The sequence below is a fragment of the Galeopterus variegatus genome, unplaced genomic scaffold (assembly GCF_000696425.1).
Source record: "Galeopterus variegatus unplaced genomic scaffold, G_variegatus-3.0.2 Scaffold1303, whole genome shotgun sequence".
Classification (NCBI taxonomy): domain Eukaryota; kingdom Metazoa; phylum Chordata; class Mammalia; order Dermoptera; family Cynocephalidae; genus Galeopterus; species Galeopterus variegatus.
This window is the reverse complement of record NW_007727414.1, coordinates 355446-376585: the sequence shown is the minus strand read 5'-3', so window position 1 is coordinate 376585 and position 21140 is coordinate 355446. Positions and strand designations below refer to the sequence as shown.

At 41.4% G+C, this 21140-nt stretch overlaps 1 protein-coding gene across 1 annotated transcript; it reads right to left on the bottom strand.

Moving 5' to 3' along the window:
* Positions 1 to 3229: 3229 nt before the first annotated feature.
* PCYOX1 (prenylcysteine oxidase 1) lies at positions 3230 to 20912 on the bottom strand. The gene is made up of 6 exons (XM_008576185.1): positions 20772 to 20912; positions 19123 to 19329; positions 17156 to 17330; positions 5349 to 5560; positions 4879 to 5031; positions 3230 to 4049 (listed from the first exon to the last, which is right to left on the bottom strand). Exons 1-6 carry the CDS (start codon positions 20881 to 20883, stop codon positions 3391 to 3393), a joined length of 1518 nt encoding a protein of 505 aa, XP_008574407.1. The 5' UTR covers positions 20884 to 20912; the 3' UTR covers positions 3230 to 3390.
* Between the last annotated feature and the right edge of the window lie 228 nt (positions 20913 to 21140).

Below are 21140 nucleotides of genomic sequence, written 5' to 3'. Positions count from 1 at the left end.
GAAAAACATTCCAGTGTATTGTGGTTCTTTATGAGTAGAGAAGGGTCTTGAGAATGCTGTCCACAATATATTTATCTAATTCATGAATTTTATTTCATGGCCCACAAGCTCAAATGAGATATATTACAAATGGTCATATTATAAACTTAACCTTTAAGAAACCTACCAAGCAAATGCTTAAGGCCTGTTCTTTTCATGATCTGGTAAAAGCCTATAAATCTTGAATCACTTTAAAACTGTAGAGAATGGATTGATTATATTCGAGTATGTAAGGTGCTTGTAAAACACAGAACACAGTGAATGGTGCATATATATATATCTAAAATGGTATTTCCTATTTATAGAAAATGTCACAACAAAAGAACAGCTAGAGGGATCAAACTAACTTAATCACAATAAGGAGAGTTGATAGGTCCAACACATTTTTATTCTCCCATTCAACAGTTCTCTTTAAATCTTCATTGATAATTTTTTTTTCCAACCACACAGAGCTGAATTGTAGAACTAGTTCTCTAGTGTGGTTCCCAGAACAGGGGCATCACCTGGGAACTTAATAGAAATGCAAATTTTTGTGTCCCACTACAAATCTGTTGAATAAACAAATTATGAGGGTGGGGCCCAGCAATGTTTTAACAAGCCCTCCAGCTAATTCTGATGCATACTCAACTCAGTTGGAGAACCACTACAGTACAACTGGCTTTCATTCTGCCCATGGATCATTTTTACAAGTCTCTTCTGTAAAAAGAGGACTAGAGTGGTCTCCTGGAGTAGCAAGCTCTGCGAGCGCGGTGCAGACCACACCGTGCCGAGGGTTGTGGTCCCCTTACCGGTCAGGAAAAAAAAAAAAAAAACAATTATTCTTAATACTGTAGTTGCATAAAACTACCTAATTTGCCTGGAGTAGCAGGCTGATAGTATTTTTCTTCCGGTGAAAAAGTATTCTTTTAATACTGTAGTTGCATTAAAACTACCTGACACGCCTAATACGTATTGATAACCTGTTTTGATTTCGAGAGAGCAATTTCAGATGCCCTATTGGAAAATTTAATCAGTAGGTTTGATATAATACCAACAATATTTTAAATTGGTGTTCTTACAAGTAAAAACATATCCCATGGCAAAACAAGTCTATAATGTTAGAAATTAAATTATTTCATTAGCATTTACCAGTATTTAGCATATACATGACAGTATTACATTCTCTACAAATTGTCTTCATTAAAACCACAAAAAAATATATATATATGAGAATGCCTCTTAACATACGTTAAGAATAAAATTAAGAGCTGGCTGGTTAGCCGAGTCAGTTAAGAGTGCTTATTTGTAACACCAAGGTCAAGGGTTCAGATCCCTGTACCGGCCAGCCATCAAAAAATAAAATAAAAATCAGAATCGTAACACACAGTTAGCTGCTGGTTATAGCACGGTGCTATAACACCAAGGTCAAGGGTTCGGATCCCCTTACCAGCCAGCCGCCCCCCAAAAAAAAAAATTAGAAAAAAGCTGACCCTTTGACAAACCATGAGTTTAATCCCTACCGGTATATCAAATATATGTTGGCAGTTTTATCAGCATATTAATATTCACAACTGTAGTAGGGAAGAAATCATTTACTAAGAATCAGCATTGTCTTCCATTTTGCTAAGGTAGCTACTTCCATAATCTGGTGAAGGACTTTCTTTCCCTAATAACAACAGTACATGTTAATTTGGTTGCAGTTACTTTTAGAGTTCATAAACTTTTACCTGTTTTGCTCTACAAGTGTCAGTGGCAGTCAGTCATGATTTTTGTACAGTACATGTAGAAATGGTTCTCAAGTTTGCCTGAACTTTAGAATCATGTGAGAAGCTTTAAAGCCCTATAGGCTCAAAGTGCAACCAACATTGACAGCCACTGCCTTAAGATTTCAGCAACCAGTTTCTCACCCAGAATGCTATAGTAATTTTGAACTGTTTAACACTTTGAACATATGCTAGATTTGGTCAAGCTTGGTATCATTCTAAATATCCTGCTCTAGTGCCAACTGCTCTGGAGTTAGATCTAAGTCACCTCTGCCATCAGACTGTCAGTGTTTCTTCCTACCCATCAAGCTTACTACTAAAGTTTTCATTGAGAGAAATCATTCCTTGCAAAATGGATCTGCTTTGATAATGAATTGGGTTTCTTAGGACTTTTAAGGCACTAAAAACCCTTTGTAGACATTTAACCCCCATATGAGTGATTCTCAACCCTGGTTGCACATTAGAAATTTTGAAAAGCTACAATATTGAGGTCCCATCCTCAATCCATTAAATCCAAATGTCTGGTTGTGGGGACCTATCAGTACTTTTACTATTTTTTTTTATTTATTTATTTTTAAAAGATGACCAGTAAGGGGATCTTAACCCTTGACTTGGTGGTGTCAACACCACGCTCACCCAGTGAGCGAACCGGCCATCCCTATGTGGGATCCGAACCTGGGGCCTTGGTGTTATCAGCACCGCACTCTCCCGAGTGAGCCACGGGCCAGCCCTAGAATGCCAATTTCTTAATACAGTAGCCTATATTTGTTTTTCATTTTACTTGAGGTCTCTGAATAACATCTTAAAATTATACTAGTAAGACTTCTGAATGTCACCCCTTATAAAAGCAAGACAGAAGCAATCAAAAGATAACATTCTGAAAGTCAAGCCTTTTTCCATGGGCACAATTATTTCAAGAAAGGGTATAAGAGGGGGCTGGCCAGTTAGCTCAGTTGGTTGCAGCGTGGTGTTATAACACCAAAGTCAAAGGTTTGGATCCCCATACCAGCCAGCTGCCAAAAAAACTTTTAAAAGAAAAGGGTATAAGAGCACCTGCCTGGGCAGGCACTCTGCGGCAGTGGCAGAGGTAGGGAGCTGGGGGGACAATAAATTACTAAGAGCCAGGCATAAAACACCAGCTCCCATAGTAGTTTTATCTGACTGAATGTCACATTCAGCTGTGAAGCTCAAGTGAACTAGTCCCTAACTAAGATGTCTTTTCTTCCTCAAGAGCTCAGCTTAAAATGCTCCTAAGGTTTTTATCAAAATACAGGGCCTTACCCCCAGACCTACTGAATCACAGTCTCCAAGAGAGGATCTTGAGAATCCATGTGTTTAACAAGCTCCAGGTGATTCTTAAGATCATACAAGTTTGGGAAACACTGCTGATGGATATTAAAAGAACAGTTATGAAATGTTGGAGATGGCATAAGTACAATAGTTACACATTCACACTTAATTAGAATCTTGTATTTTCTTATCCACGGGGATTACTTTTGTTAAACAATGATAATGGCAGAATATCTGACTCAAAATCATCTCTGCTCAGATTTTGTTTTTACCAGTGATATTCATTTAGAATTAGGAAGGGAAAAGAGAGAGTGTTATTTCATAGTTCAATTTTAAGTTTCTCATATAAGCCATCTTGGTCAATCATGTCTGTGTGCTGGTTCCAGCGGTGATAGGCAAGGAGCGCGGCATTGTGGGCTGCAATGGCACTCATTTCCATGGCACTTGCTGCACACTCTATGCCATTGAGGTAATAAAGTCGATCATGGAGTATGATGGACGGGCATTTCTCTGGGGGCTTATAGTGAGGATATGCAAGCCATGGCTTCTTTACAGCATAATCATAGGACAAAAATAGCTTTAAAATTTGTGCTTTAGTAAGAGTTTCTTGGGAAAAGATCTTCCAAACATATGTCCCATCTGTTGATGGTGGAGGATAGTTCTTTTCTCCTACAGAGGATACAATCCCAATGCTGTTAATGAACAAATTTGGATTATCAGTGGTTAAAACTGTAGTAAGGCCAAACTTATCTATGGCTCTAGAGCTAAAGATAGTTGTATTCAATTCCCCCTTAACTAATGTTGTTACTATATGTTGGTAGTATTGATGGAATTCCTCAACTGGAGGATCAAAATTGACGAAAGTTATGTTGGACATTTTTCGATTCAGTGGAGTGGCCACCAAGATGATGTCATAGAAGTCTGAACGGGTCTCAGATCCAGTTTGATATACCACTTCATACATCTTTGTGGGATTTCCTAAGGGGAATAAAGAAACATGTTAAATCTTTAGTGTTTTTCTTGGGTCAGCCCGTGGCTTACTTGGGAGACTGTGGTGCTGATAACACCAAGGCCACGGGTTCAGATCCCCATATAGGGATGGCCGGTTAGCTCACTTAGGAGAGCATGGTGCTAACACCAAGTCAAGGGTTAAGATCCCCTTACCAGTCATCTTTAAAAAAAAAAAAAAAAAAACTTCAGTGTTTTTTTTTGTTTTTGTTTTTTGGCAATTGGCCTGTATAGGGATCAAACCCTGGACCTTGGTGTTATCATCACTATGCTCTAACCAACTCAGCTAACTGGCCAGCCCTGAATCTTCAGTGTTTCTAATGTACTATACTTTAAACCTTATGGAAATAATTCTATACCTTCTTAATATAGTTTCTCTATAATTAAAGGAGTTTTACCCTATAAGAAAACTGACTCTGCATTTTTATTACATTGAGGCCAATTTCCTAATCAGAATGTCAACAAATACAAAAGATAGAATTTTTACTATTGAGGATGAGTTCTGTTTTTCTTTTGGGCTTATGGGAGGTTTTTTTTGTATCCAGCCAGTCCAGGGATCTGAACCTTTGAGCTAGGTGTTATCAGCACCACAGTCTCAGCTGAGCTAACTGGCCAGCCCAAGATTGTTTTCTAAATCCAAGGAGTCATGGCACTGTACTTAAGCACATTTGAGAATATTTCTGTGTGGCACAACATATACAATTTAAAGTTCCATCATTTTGGAACTAAGTGAGAGATGGCAAAAACAAGTTTTTCTCCCTGAGCAATAATTCTACAGGGGAAATAAGTTCAAGCTCACCAGTCTGCTTGGTCCTTGTTTTCTCCTCTATGTACATTACCGAGCCATGTATAAGATTGCCTTTGGAAGCCTGAAGGAGCCTTGAGCAAACAAGTTTATTGCCACCTTCTACTGCCCAAAGGCCAGAATCAGTACAAGCCAGTGACACTGCCCCTGTAAGCGGGAGGAAAAATAAAATTTAATCCTGACTTAGTAAGAGGCCCTGTACCCACTTTCCCTTCCCAACTAGATGGGCTGCTCAAATAGCCCCTGGTGATAAAAGCTCCCCCAGTTGAGAATTGCTGTACTGATAAAAGGAACTTCTCCCCCTAAAAATGCACATCGGCATATCACAATTTTGCTAACAATGTCTTAGGTTTACAGAGAAAGGTAATCTTTTCCAACCCATGATCTAAAGTCAGAAGCTGCTACAGCATCGGGGAAGCCTCTTTGTGAATTAATGTCCATTACTGTTCCAAGCTCTGGCTTACCAACAAAGGCATTGATGTCTGTGCTTTGGCCATAATTGACCCTCATGACAGGAGTAACGATTTCATTGAGGAATTTCTCAGAGAAGCCTGCTTTCTGCAAGGTTTCAAGAAGTGTTCGGTTAAGCATCCCAAGGAAGTCATCCCCTCCTAAAGCATGTAGTAGTTTTTCTACACTACTGAAGGCATAGTCGTGAGATTGATAGCGGTAGATCCTTTTGAAAAGAAGAGAAATGGCCATTAAACACCAAACAAGATGGGGGGGGGGGCGCATAAAGAAGGGAAATAGTGTCTTAAGAATCAAACTAACTTCCATGTTTCCTTCTGACAAGTTTCTACCTGTCATGTGAGACAAAGCTCAGCCACCATCTTCCCCAGCTCTCCCCAAAGCTCTTGGCTCTTCTTCTCCCTCCACCTTCTCTGCTAGTTCACTGTCCTTTGTATACACTGCTCCTTTTTGACATTAATATGGTCATTGGGAGGCACCTTTAAAACTATGAGTATGTCTTATTCCTCTTTATATCTTCCAGCAGCACTTATAGACATGTCTAAAATTAAGTTTTATCTTTCCACCAGGCTTGATCTTCTCTACCCACCCTCTAGCCCAATCAAAACTAACTGGCCACTCCTAATATCCTATATGTCATCCTTTTGTTCATTTAGTTTCAAAGCTTAAACATTTTTCACTTCTCCCACCCAAGCAGGAAACCTTATCTATCCTCCTAACATCTCTCTTGTTATTCCATTCTCACTTCCCTGATTTAAGTCAGGATTTATACTCAAACAAGTAAAATGAATAGCTGATCTACCTGCTTCTTCTAGTTTCTTTTCTTTGAAATATTTATGAATCTCCCAAAAGCCCTTTTATCTTGTCATCCATGTATTCAAAAAAGTCTTGTTTACTGTTGCTTACTAAATGAAGTCCAGATCAATTCAGCCTGATGTAAAAAAAAAAAAAAAGAATCATGGGTTTTACAACAAAAGTCATCAAGTCTAACTCCTTCACTCTAATTGCAGATAAAGAAACAAAGCAGAAGTAAAACACCTTGTCTGAAGGTTGCATGGCAAGTAGAAGGCTCAAACACAACTCCCCCTTGGCTGTCAACCACACACTCACACCTTCCACTTAAGCATACCTGACCCATTCACTGGTCTCTAAATATGCTCTGCATATTGTCTCCCCACTATTGGACAAGCTCTTCCCTCCAAATGGAATATAATTCTGATAACCAAAAGAATCTGATCTGTCCAGGTCAGCTAAATTATAATACCTTGGGAGATCTGGGATAAGGCAGTAATCACATCCACCTATCCTGGAACATGTTACATCTTACTTAGAAGTACCAATATTGGGCCGGCCCGGTGGCGCACTGGAGAGTGCGCCGCTTGAGAGTGTGGCGGCGCTCCCGCCAGGGTTCGGATCCCATGTGGAGACCGGTTCCCGCTCACTGGCTGAGCGCAGTGCGGGCGCAACACTGAGGGTTGCGATCCCGTTGCCGGTCCCCGGTACGGGCGCAACACCGTGGGTTGCGATCCCGTTACCAGTCAGTAAAAAAGACAAAAAGGAAAAAAAAAAAAAGAAGTACCCATAATGGCGCCAGAAAGCCATAAAATAACCAAGAACACTTCTTATTACCCTTCCGCCAGAACCCTGCATATAGGATGTATCCTAGTAATAATTCCAAAACTACGTGTCATATACTACCAATAGAAAGCCTGATGAAGTAATTATATGGGGCTGTCTTTCTCTCCCTCTCTCCTTTGACCCTTCCCCTTCTTGTTATTACAAGATGTTAAGCTCTGCTGGCCCTCTTTGGAACACATTTTCAGGACTGCCTGATCTACATGTCTCCCTGGTTGCAACTGTCATATTGGCTTAATAAATCCTTGCTACATGTATTTGGTCTCAGTTTCTTTTTAGGTCAACACTTCACATTCCCTAACCACAGAACACCTATACTTCCTTCAGAAAGCTTGAATCCCACCTCCTCTGAAAAGTCCTGCCCAACTTCCTAGTCCACAGTAATGTGATAACCTCCAAAAGTCCCATAAAACTTAGCACCAATGCCACTTGTTCAGCACTTAGATACTACTTTACATTATTATTTTTTTTTAATTGTCTGACATTTCTCTGCACTTTATGGATTTAAAAGAACATTAATATAAATTAGTGCATGCAGTAATTCAATACACAATTTTTCAGGTTGCAAGTGATACAAAGATGAGAAAGACATGGTTCCTTTCCCTCAAGGAGCTTACAGTTAAGGACAGGTAATAAGCACATACACAGATAAGTATATGAAACAAAGGAAGAAAAAAGAGCCAAAGAAAGATAGATCCCTGTCAGTGATCACAGGAGGAGAGCTTTTACATCAAGTTTCTTCTTTCAAAATAAACTAATTTTTTTGAGAGCAAAGGACAATACTATAACCATTTCAATATTACCTACTGTCTAAGAGTGTAGTATACAAAATGTTGAATAAGCTTTTATGGGAAAAATTGATTAGATATCAATGCCAAAACTGAGAAACTAAATTAGCACCTTCTATCATATCATTTGGGTTCTAGTATTCAGTAGACTGAAAAAAGTAGGAAGAAGACACTTGAGTTCTTTAGAGAAATAATAGACTGGATAGCTCATAAAATGAATCTTTGGCTAATGGTCAGCATGACAAAATAGTTGTCAATTAAATAACCTATAAATGATGCTATAAAAAATTTATGCCCCCCGTCCTCCTACCTGAGTTGCAACCCCACTCAAGCAAGCCTCCTAAAGAAAGCCCTCCTGGAAGGTGAGATGAGACAACATCTACAATATAAACACTGAGCATTGTAACTGTTTTATGATACTGGTTGCATTAGAATAAATATTACTGAGACTGGCCAGTTGGCTCAGTTAATCAAAGTGCAGTGTTGTAACACCAAGGTCAAGTTCAGATCCCCATAGCAGCCAGTCACCAAATTTTTTTTAAAAAGATTAAAAAATAATAAATAAATTTAGGCCGGCCCGGTGGCGCACAGCTACAGTGCGCCGCTTGGGAGCGCGGTGGCGCTCCCGCCGAGGGTTCGGATCCCACATACAGACCGGTTCCCGCTCACTGGCTGAGCGAGGGGCGGGCGCAGCACCGAGGGTTGCGATCCCGTTGCCGGTCCCGGTCCGGTACAGGCGCGACACTGAGGGTTGCGGTCCGTTGCCAGACACGAAAAAAGACAAAAAAGGCAAAAAAAAAAAAAAGAATTAAAGGAAAATAAATAAATATTACTAAAAATTAGACGTGGGGCCGAGCCCGTGGCGCACTCGGGAGAGTGCAGCGCTGGGAGCACAGCAGCGCTTCCGCCACAGGTTCGGATCCTATATAGGGATGACCGGTGCGCTCACAGCGCTCACTGGCTGAGCGCGGTGCAGCCAGTCTCAAAAAGGACAAAAAAAAAAAAAAAGAAATTAGACATGTGAATAACCAGTAATTTCTGCTAGTCAGACTGCTTGCTTATACAGCCTTTTATTCTTTTCAAATTACATTTGCATAATCCTTAATATTGATATATTTATTCATTGAACAAATATTTATGGAGCATCTACTTTGAGCCAGGTACTGTTCTATTCCCATTCTCCTCTGACCAGCTCTGCAGTAGCCTTGAAAACCAGTAGCCTTGCAACTGTAACATCTATGAAACCAGCAAAGTGGAAGCCACTAGAGAGGACAGAATGGGTTTGGAGTTCCCAAAAAGCACCATCCCAAGAGAACTGTCACTATTTGGACTATCTGGCAGTTCACAAAAGCTCTATCCTCAGAGTTTGTCTCTATTCGCCCTGATACACTCTGTATAAACAGCCCCATCCTGAAGGCATTCGTCAAAAAAATTAGTGGCAATACTTGAATATCACAGCCAGCTGAGGCTGTAATACCAACTGGGGCTAACAAGAGGCTGACCAAAAACTTTAAAAAGAAATACTGGAAAATGAAAATAACCAATATGTTATCAGGAATCTAAAAGCCATGTGCATGTGTAAGACTGTTTACATGCCCAGGAAAGACCTGAGAAGGCCCTAATCTGTCACCGCTGGCTGACCTTGAAGCTTTGAGCAAGCAGGAAATGAAGGCTAAAGTAGAGCTGTAAACTGCCTGCCAGATTGTTGAAAACATACCCCAACCTGACAAAGAATACAGGCTTTACAGAATTAGTCCCAGAAAGTCTCTAAATAAACCAACAGCAGCAACAGCAACCAAGGAGAAGTCCTGGGGTGGAGAAGAATCTGATTTCCAGAGTTGCCACATAGTATTATTTTAAATGTCCAGGTTTCAACAAAAAATTATGACATACTCAGAGAACAAGAAAGTACGGCTTATACAGGAAAAAATAGAATCAACAGAAACTGTACCTCAGGAAGCATAGATGTTGGCCTTACTAAAAACTTTACATCGGCTTTTTTTTTTTTTTGGCAGCTGGCCAGTACTGGGATCTGAACTCTTGACCTTGGTGTTATGACACCATGCTCTAACCAACCAAGCCAAGTATCCAGGCAGTTATAATAAATATGTTTGAAGAACTAAAGGGAACCACATTTAAAGAATTAAAACAAGTATGAGAAGAATGTCTCACCAAATACAGAATATCAATATAGAGGCAGAAATTATAAAAAAGAACCATACAGAAATTCTGGAGTCGGGGGTAGGCCAGTTAGCTCTGTTCGTAGAGCATGTTGCTCACAACACCAAGGTCAAAGGTTTGGATCCTCCTGCCAGCCAGCCACCAACAACAAAAAAAGTAATTTTGGAGTTGAAAAGCACAATATTTGAATTTTAAAATTCACTATAGGAAGGCCGGCCCATGGCTCACTCGGGAGAGTGCGGTGCTGATAACACCAAGACCACGGGTTTGGATCCTATATAGGGATGGCCGGTTAGCTCACTGGTTGAGCGTGGTGCTGACAACACCAAGCCAAGGGTTAAGATCCCCTTACCGGTCATCTTTAAAAACAGAAACAAACAAACAAAAAAAATCACTATAGGGCTTAACAGCAAATTTTAAATGGCAGAAGAATCAAACTTTGGGGGGGGTTGGGGGGGCAGCTGGATGGTACAGGGGGGACCCAAACTCTTGACTTTGGCATTATCAGCACCATGCTCTACTGGAGAATCAGCAAACTTGAAGATATGTCAATTGCAATTATTCAGTTTAAGGAACACAAGGAAAAAAAGAATTAAGAAGAATGAGCAGAGCTTCAAAGACCCACAGGACAACATGAAGCATACCAACATACACATAATGGGAATCCTAGAAGGAGAAAAGAAAATAAAAGGGACAGAAAAATATTTAAAGAGATAATGGCCAAGAACTTTCCAAATTTGATGAAAACATTAATCTGCACATCCAAGAAGTTAAACAAACTCCAACAGGATAAACTCAGAGAGATTCATCCCTAGACATCATGGTCAAACTGTAGAAAGACAAAGACAGAGAGTCTTGAAAGCAGCAAGAGAGAAACAACTCATCCCATAAAAGGAACCTCAATAAAATTAACAGCTGACCTCATCAGAAACCAGGGAGGCCAAAGGTAATAGAATGACATATTAAAAAATGCTGAAATAGGGCTGGTAGGGCTGGCCTGTGGCTCACTCGGGAGTGCATGGTGCTGATAGCACCAAGACCATGGGTTCAGATTCCTATATAGGGATGGCCAGTTTGCTCACTTAGGAGAGCGTGTTGCTGACAACACCAAGTCAAGGGTTAAGATCCCCTTGGAAGGAAGGAAGGGAGGGAGGGAGGGGAGAGAGGAAGGAAGGAAGAGAGGGAGGAAGAAAAGGGAGAAGGAAGAAACAAAGACAAGTAAGAAAACTGTTCATTTTTTATGCTTTAAGGTGTCCTTTTAGGGAGCCAGAGAAATTGGTTTTTGATGTCCTCCCTGGAGCTGACATGGTTTCTTGTCCTGGCTGTCATTTTATCAAATTAAATTAAAACCAAATTAGCACTGGGCCAAGGGGCGGAAGGAAGAGAGGGAGGGAGGGAGGGAGGAGGGAGGAGGGAGGGAGGGAGGAGGGAGAGAGGGAGGGAGAGAGAGAGAGAGAGAGAAAGAAAGAAATAGGGCTGGTCAATTAGCTCAGTTGGTTAGAGCATGGTGCTGATAACACCAAGGTCCACAGTTCAATCCCTGTATCAGCCAGCCGCAAAAAAAAAAAAACGACTGTCAACTAAGAGTTCTATATCCAGCAAAATTATCCTTCAAAATGAAGTGAAACTAAGGCATTTTCATGTAAATAGAACAGAATTCAGCACTAGCAGACCTGCCCTACAAGAAATACTAGAGGTAATCCTGCAGGCTGAGACAGAACACTAGAAAGAAAATTGAATCCCCATGAAGAAATTAGGAGTATTGGTAAAGATAATTTATATTTACACAGGTAAATATAAATGACAGTATGAAGGTACATTTGTTTTATCCTCCTATCTCATTTAGAACACAACTGCATAAAGCAGTAATTATAAAACTGTGATAATGGGCTTATAATTTATAAAGATATTAACTTGTATGACAAAAGTAAAAAAGAGGGAGAAGTAACAAAGCTATACTGGAGCAAGTATTAACTTAAAACAATTCAGATTGTTTATCATTAATAAAGATTGTTTTAAGTTAAAAAGTTAATTGTAAGGAAATAACTCAAGAAATACTTAGTAAAAGAAACAAGAGAATTAAAATGGTACACTAGAAAATATCTGTTTAAAACAAAAGGAGAACTATACATTAACAATAAATATAAAAAGGAAATTAAGAAAACAACCTCATTTACAATAGCATGAAAAAGAAGAAAACACTTAACAATAAACTTAATCAAGGAGGTGAAAGACTTGTATACTGAAAACTACAAAACACTGCTGAAGGAAATTAAGACATAAACGGAAAGACATCCTGTGTCTTTGCAATGGATTGGAAGACTTAACATTGTTAATATGTCCACACTACCTTAAGTAATCTACAGATTCAATGCAATCCCTATCAAAATCCCAATGGCATTTTTTGCAGAAATAGAAAAATCCTAAAATTCATATGAAATCTCAAAAGACCCCAAATAGCCAAAACAATCTTGAGAAAGAAAAACAAAGCTGGAGGCCTCACACTTCCTTACTTCAAAACATATTACAAAGCTAAAGTAATCAACACAGTATGTAGTTGCATAAAGAAAGACACATCGATCAATGGAAGAGAATAGAAAACCCAGAAATAAACCCTCATATATATGATCAAATGATCTTGACAGAAGTGAAGGGAACAAGAGAAATTCAACAATAATACTTGAAGACTCCAATATCCCACTTTCAGTGATGGATAGACAATATACCACTATCAATAATGGACAGAATCAATTATGTCTCAATAAAAAAATTGTCAAATAAATAAATTAAATAATGGATAAAACCTCTAGGCAGAAGATCAACAGTGTATTAGTTCACTAGGGCTGCCATAACAAAGTACCAGAGACTGAGTGGCTTAAACAACAGAAATTTATTTCTTACAGTTCTGGAAGCTAAAAGTCCAAGATCAAGGTGCTGGCAGGTTTGGTTTCTTCTGGGGCCTGTCTTTGGCTTGCAGATGGCCACCTTCTTACTATGTTCTCACATGGTCTTTCCTGTGTGCATGTGTCTCTTTGTGTCCTAATCTCCTCTTTTTATAAGGACACCAGTTAGATTGGTTTAGGGCTCACCCTAACAGCCTCATTTTAATTTAATTACCACTTTAAAGCCTCTATCTCCAAATACAGTCACACTTTGAGGTACTGGGGGTTAGCGCTTCAACATATGAATTTTGGGCAGACACAATTCCGTACATAACAAACAGTAAATTAAAAAGTAAGGGATGGAAGAACCTAATCTTCTCAAGTCTTCCAAGCCAATATTTTCATTATTAATCTGCATGAAATAGCCAGTTAATATTTCTGAGCAGAGGAGCAGTGTGACAAGCCTTAGGTTTTAAAAGGACTACTTTAGCTGCTATGGGGGCAGGAGATGAGAGGGTATTTTTCAGCCTAGGAGGATACTCCAACCATCCAGACAAAAGACAATAGTGGCTTGAGCCAAAGTGGTAGCAGTGGTGGTAGTGAGAAGTGGTGGGATTCTGGACATACTTTAAAGGCTGATAGGATTCAAGATAGACTAGATTTGGGACATGAAAAGGAAATAATAAAAACTGACTCAAAATATTTGGTAGGAGCAACTGGAAAGAAGAAACGGTGTTTACAAAGCCTTTCACTGTGAGTCCTATCAGTCTCAGATCAAGAAGTGTTAGGCATCTAACACGTCCCCAGAAATGCACTAAGTGCTAGAGACAAGAATGAGCTTTAACCTAGCCTAGAAGCCAAGATATCTCAACAGGAGATATCAGTGGACCAGAGAATTCAATCCAACAAACATAAGCGTGAATATCTACTACATTCTAGTTACTATATATACTACAGAACAACACAAATGCTTGGTGTGCTCCATATAATACTTAAAGGTTGTTTGAAAAGAAAAATGAATGGTGACTGGAGAATTAGGGGAAGGATTTGTTGAAAGAGGTGAGATAAGAGGGTGGACTTTGGAGTAAAGAATGGCATCCAACCGGAAGAACTGCATAAATAAATGTTCAAGACTAGAAATTAATTTGGCAAGTGTGGATGTCAGGGTCTGCAGGATTTCCACCCAAGTACCTCCAACAGCACAGAAAAATGAATGCATACCCTTGTGGGTCTAGAGTGATGTCTACCACAAGCTTGAACCCTCTTTTGAGTATCATGGCTCACTACTGTCACATGAGCCTTCACTCACACTGTGCACACTCTGAAATGGAGACACAAAATGACAATCTGAGCTAATCCCCTAAAAGTTTCTACAGAAGATCACAAGGCTAGTCAGCAAATCCCTAAAAGTTTCTGCAGAATTTAGATCCCTTTTCTGGCCAGCCACTATAAATAGTTTCTGCAGAAGACAGCAGAGCCACTTTAAAGGGGATCAAGTGAATCCAAAACAAAGAAAAAATTTTTTGAGAGAGGGCTTTATGTTTCTATACTATTCAAAGAAAGAAAAATTGCAGAATATCTTCCAATTGCACATTTTAACCCAGTGATTCTCAACTCTGGCTGCAGGTAAGATTCACTGGAAGTGCTTTTAAAATACCAAAGCTAGATCCCTACCCCAGAACAATTAAATAAAAAATCTCTAGGGATGGAGCTCAGCCTTTATATTTTAAAAAGACCCCCATGATATTCTAATGTACAGCCAGGGTTGACAACTACTGCTTTAACTGAAATGCAGGAGAATTAGTTGTTCCAGATTCCTCTTTGGCAAATCTCTGTGGCTTCCAGTCCTGGTTTTCACGATATTCCAGAATATCTCCAACATGGGATATTCTGTTAAATATTAAAAACAATTTAAAAATATTTAACAACCAGTACAAGAAAACAAAATAATAAATAATAAAATAAAATAAATAAATAAACAAAAAACAATACAGCATGAAACAGGATGAAACTGGATGTAGGACTGGAAATGAGTCAATACTCCCTGCTGGGGACAGGTGAGAGGGGTTTTGACAGAGACGACAGATGTCTTGAGAGGGAACACTCAGGGTAGCAGCTATGTCACCAGTCTAGCAGTATTTCACTACTTTTACCATATGGCGCATGCTTGCTGAATACCAACCTTCTCATACAGTTTGATAAAATTATCAAAACAGGTTCTACATGATCTTGATTTACTGAAAGAAACGGATATGTATGATGCAACATTAGCAACATAAAGGTCAGTGCTGCATAATGAAATATCAAAGAAAGAAGGACAGTAATTCCATAAAGTTTAAGAATTATTTTCTAAAATCAAAAACAGTATAATCTACGTATCCCCTCGCTGGGTCTTCTTCACAGTTCTGTAATACCCTGAATTCACTTCAAAAGTGATCTCTTGGGCCGGCCCGTGGCTCACTCGGAGTGTGGTGCTGACAACACCAAGGCCACGGGTTCGGATCCCATATAGGGATGGCCGGTTCGCTCACTGGTTGAGTGTGGTGCTGACAACACCAAGGCCACGGGTTCGGATCCCATATAGGGATGGCCGGTTCGCTCACTGGTTGAGTGTGGTGCTGACAACACCAAGGCCACGGGTTCGGATCCCATATAGGGATGGCCGGTTCGCTCACTGGTTGAGTGTGGTGCTGACAACACCAAGGCCACGGGTTCGGATCCCATATAGGGATGGCCGGTTCGCTCACTGGTTGAGTGTGGTGCTGACAACACCAAATCAAGGGTTAAGATCCCCTTACCGGTCATCTTTTAAAAAAAAAATGATCTCTTAATTTCTCATAGGGTAATTCTCCACATGTCAAGCAAACCACAGATAAGAAAAATGATACACACAGGCCTGGCTGGTTAGCTCAGTTGATTAAAGTGCAATATTATAACACCAAGGTCAAGGGTTTGGATCCCCTTACCAGCCAACCACAAAAAGAGAAGAGAAGAAAAATGACACACACAGGCAGGGCTGCACCTAATGCCATCCAAGCTTGATTTGCCAGCAAAGCATGTACCAACATGCCACCCACTTTCTTTAAAAAGTGACTGGCTGTCTCCACACAAACTGCATATATTTTCTTAGTTATTTGTTTATTGCCTGTCTCTCCAATAGAATATATACATATTCTTCGAGGACAGGAACATGTTTTGGTCGTACATCCTCCCCCTAGAACAGTGTCTGGCACACAATAGGCACTCACTATTAGGTGAATGAATACATGATAAATGACAGATTAAAAACAATATGTACTGTAGCTGGACCTAACATCCCCAGAGGAAAGGCATTCAAGGAATTAACCAAAGAATGATGTTTAGAAAGAAAGAAATCCCTAAGTACCATAAGCTATAGAGACTAGAGTATATTTATCCTACTCAACTCTTATTTTTGTCCTGTTCAAATCTTGGTCATATGACATGTCATTTTACCTTTTTAACAATTATTTTATTATGCTAGAACAATCACTAATGAAATATGAACATTTACAAGCTGAATTTCTCCAGCACCTAAAGTTGTAAACCAGAATAAAAATTAGCATATGCCAACAGCTTTTAAAAAAATAGGTTATACCTTTCTAAATTAGACTGGCTATTTTATGTTATTTTTCCTGATTATCAAACAATATACATTCATACACACAGAAAATTTTGAAAATATAGAAAAGCATAAAGAAGAAAAAAAGCACCTGGATTCTCACTACACAGGGCAGTGCTAGAATTTAATACCCCAATTTAAATTCTTAGTGCACAAACTGATACTCTACTTCAGGCTGCTGGCTCACTGAAATATCATTAAAGCTCACTTAAGTTTTCTGATCCTTTCTACAAGCTCTTATACACATTATCTCATTCATCTACATAACACCAGCACTGTGCAGAGATTAAGAGTGAGGATTCTAGAGCTAGATCGCCCGGCTGGGAACTCCAGCTCTGCCACTAACTAGGTGGTGAACTTATACACTTAAAACCTCTCTATACCTCCACCTTCCACATCTGTAAAAAGAAGCTAATAACAAAAGAGTTAATATTGTAGAGCATCAAAGAGTGTCTGGCAACATTAAAGAAGCATTTTAAAAATATATTTCAGAAGCAAAAATAAACTATCCTTTCAATTTCAGACAGGTGAATGGTCTGCATATTTTCTACAAAACTTTCTGCCTAACAGTCTTACAAACAGGCCTTGTAGTTAGGTGGAGAACTGTTCCAAGAAATTATAATTCTTAAAACTCATCAAACTTAGGTCTTAGATTAAATAGAAGGAAAAAAAATTACCTCATGAACTTGTCTAACACGTCCTCTACCCACATGTGCATTCGGAGGGACTGAAATCCATAGCGCCAAACTAGTTTAATCATGTTAATTATAAACCAGCTGCTCTCCTCAAACACCAGAGTTTCTCCATTATACACCCCCATTAGGCCACCAGAGCCCTCAACAGGAGAGAGACCTGCAAAAGCAGAGAAAGGGTAACTAAGTCAGTGGTTTCTACACTGATCAAATGAAAGAAGGTAATCTGAAGCTCCCGGGGAAACTCTAAAGCAAGTGAATTTGGGCCTTCCCCAGTTCTCAGGAGACACATTAAAGATCTATCTTTAGAACAGTGAAATACACAAACAGATGCTCCTCAAGTTATGATGGGGTTTCGTCCTGATAAACCATCATCATAAACTGAAAATATCCTAAGTGGAAAATGCATTGAATACACCTAACCTACCAAACATATTTTTAGCATGCTCAGAACACTTGCATTAGCCTACTGTTGGGAAAATCATTTAATACAAAGCCTATTTTATAATAAAGTGTTGAATATCTCATGTAATTTATTGAATACTATACTGAAAGTATAGTATACTATACTGAAAAATAGAATGGTTGTACGGTAGCATCATAGAGTCAAACAATCTGAAGTCAAATCATCATAAGTCGGAGACTGTACAGCACACTCACGACAATGAACAAAAGCAGATTCTCTAGAAGATGGGTCGGATGACCATGCAGATATATCACAATTAGACTAGCTATTATTAGCCTAAAAAGATTAAAAAGTCAAAAGAAAAAGCCAGAGTACCAACTGAATTCAATTTAAAAACAAAAAAATGTCAGACATGAATCTGGTGGCATGAATTGCTCCTGGTACACATATGTCCTCATGAAGGAAATGGAAGCACAGGAAGCACCCACAAGGAATGGGGAAGGCAGACAGCTGAGGGAAAACAGGCACTCCCATTCTGATCTGAATCCTATTTTGCATAATTGGAAGGAGGCCAAAATTACACAGTATTCCCTGAGGAAAGGGAGGCCTGCCAGACGCCCCTCCCCCCCCTCATCTTTTAAAAAAAAAATGATCTCTTAATTTCTCATAGGGTAATTCTCCACATGTCAAGCAAACCACAGATAAGAAAAATGATACACACAGGCCTGGCTGGTTAGCTCAGTTGATTAAAGTGCAATATTATAACACCAAGGTCAAGGGTTTGGATCCCCTTACCAGCCAACCACAAAAAGAGAAGAGAAGAAAAATGACACACACAGGCAGGGCTGCACCTAATGCCATCCAAGCTTGATTTGCCAGCAAAGCATGTACCAACATGCCACCCACTTTCTTTAAAAAGTGACTGGCTGTCTCCACACAAACTGCATATATTTTCTTAGTTATTTGTTTATTGCCTGTCTCTCCAATAGAATATATACATATTCTTCGAGGACAGGAACATGTTTTGGTCGTACATCCTCCCCCTAGAACAGTGTCTCCCCCGCCCCCGGCCTGTCCAGCTTCTCTGCTGGTAGGGCAGCAGTCAAATGTCTCAGGTTCTAGCACAGACTCATGTCTGCACCCCTCGCTGTGTGTGACTTTAAGCCAGACACTTCAAGCCCCTGGGTCTCATTTCCTCAGCTATAAAATGAGCACACTAAAGTTTCTGCTAGCTCAAAACATTCTCTGATTCTTCAACACAAACCCAGAGGTCTAAAAACTGACAACACCAGCCATCCTCACCCCCACCCCCAACCCATGGCTGTAATTCCAGATAACTGAAGATACAGATAACCAGTATCCCATTACAGGAGAACGGCTCCTAACTAAGGCAGTACCAACTGCTAACAATGAAGTGAAGAAAGTTTTACGAACTTCTCTGTAAAAGACAATTAAGAAGGCAGAAAAGTTTCAGTTGTCCATCTGATAAAAATATCCAGGGATGTCACACAGAAATCGGGCGAGCTCTAAGATCAAAATTACATACCTAGGTCTTTGACAAAACGCTTCATGTGCAGATTTAAAGGATGGATGACAGAGCCTCCTGCCTCATAATCTTGCCCCTGAACCTTCATGGTGGCCAGACGGCCCCCCACCTCTTCTCTTTCAAACAGGTCAATCTTCACATCTTTCCCAAATTTCTGCCTCAGATAATAGGCTGCTGAAGTGCCACCAATTCCAGCTCCAACAATTGCTATGAAGGAAAAAAAGGAAATTTTTTTTTCTCTCTTACCAGTTATGTGGGTTTGGTTTGGTTTTTGAAAGGCCATTAACTAATGACAGAGGTTACTCAGGCTATTACCAACAATTTCGGGGAGCCCTGCTGCGGCGGCGGGGGGGCGGGGGGGGCGGGAAGTGAAAACCTGCAGTGAAGACAGAAATCTCTGAATCTGGACAGACACTGCCCATAGACAAAACAGCAGTAGATTAATTCACAAACTGACAGCAATCCCTTTTTTTTTTTTTTTTTTTTTTTTTTTTTTTGGCCAAATGCCCAAAGATTCTTACAGGTCTTTGTGGAGGCACCAACGTGCCTGCACAACCTTCTTGGTGCCCAACTCACACAGAAGAGGGGGGCCTTTCCAACACGCATTTTAGACAAAGTGACGGCCATTTTTCCCTAGCTTTGTTCTGTCTCAAGGTAGACTCAAAGTAGATAGGTTAATGATCCGGAAGAACACAGCTTTAATGGGGATGGCGAGGGGGGAAGGACAGGGAGCAAAAAACCAAGGCGACTGAAACTAGCAAGAGAATAGGTTCTTCCGGCAGCTGTAGGAGTCCAGTCTGAGAAACTGCGCAAGCAAGGGGCCTCTGAAAGCACGCTGACCTCAGCAAACCCGAGATGGGGAAACGCGAATCCCGAATATCAACAAAAGCAGACAGGGTCAGCTTCTTTGCACTGCTCCCTGTTCTGTGTCTGCGTGCGCCTGCAATCCGCAAAGTGGCAGAGGCCGTACGCTTAAGGACGAACCAGAAGACTGGCCACTCAAAGGTGCAGCAGAGAGAAGGCGGCGAGAGGTACCTCGGCCTCCCCGGAACCCCAGGCCTCCAAGATGGGCTTCAGGGACGCCCAGCGCCTGAGCGCCCCGGACCCTGTCCATGCCCATTCCTCAAGCGAACATCTCTGCACGCCCAGAAAGGCACAATACCGTCCCCAGGAGGAACGAAAGCCACCCTAAGACGCGAATGGGCAAAAGCGCAGCGTAAGCTTGGGGCTTGGCCGCGCGGCCTGACCTGCGTCGCGGCTGCGGGGCCTGGGCACACTACGCAGCAGCCGCCCGGCGCGGGGCGACCTCCGGCGCCCCTCCTGCGCCTCCCCCTGCTCGCCTCGGGGTTCCGAGCCTGAGCGTTTTAGGTCTGTGTGTGGGGATCGGCCCCCCTTACTCGACTGCGGTCCTGACCGGCGTTCACAGGAGTAGAAGGAGGGATAGTTTCCTAAAACCCACGGGGTCTTCACTTCTGCCACTCAAGACCGAGAACGTGGGGTGGGGCTGAATGGTCGCCTCCTTATTCGCCCTCCCGCCGCCCGGGTGTGCAGTTAAGCGACCTGTACCGAGCAGAACCGGACCACCAGTTGTTTGGAGTCGCGCGGGGCGACCTCCGGCGCCCCTCCTGCGCCTCCCCCTGCTCGCCTACCGATCTTATCCGGCGGGGCTCGCAGCTCCGCGCTCCCGGGGCACCCCCAGCTGCATATCAGCAGCCACAGCCCCAGAAGCGACCAGATGAGCTCTGCTGCGGTGCACCCCATTGCCTCCCTGAGAGCCGCAGACCGCCGCCACCCCCCGCAGTCCTTGCGCCGCAGCGCGTCTGCGCGCTTCACCCGCCGCGCCCCCACGCCGGCCCAGCCCCTCCGAGCCCCGCCCAGATCCTGCGCAGGGCTGCTCAGCTCCTACACCGCCCTGCCGGGCTCCTTCCCCCGCCCCGCCCCCTCCCAGAGATCTCGCACCCCTGGTACACCCTGCACTCCTGGAGTTCCCAACTCTGGGCCACTCGGTCCTCCAAGAC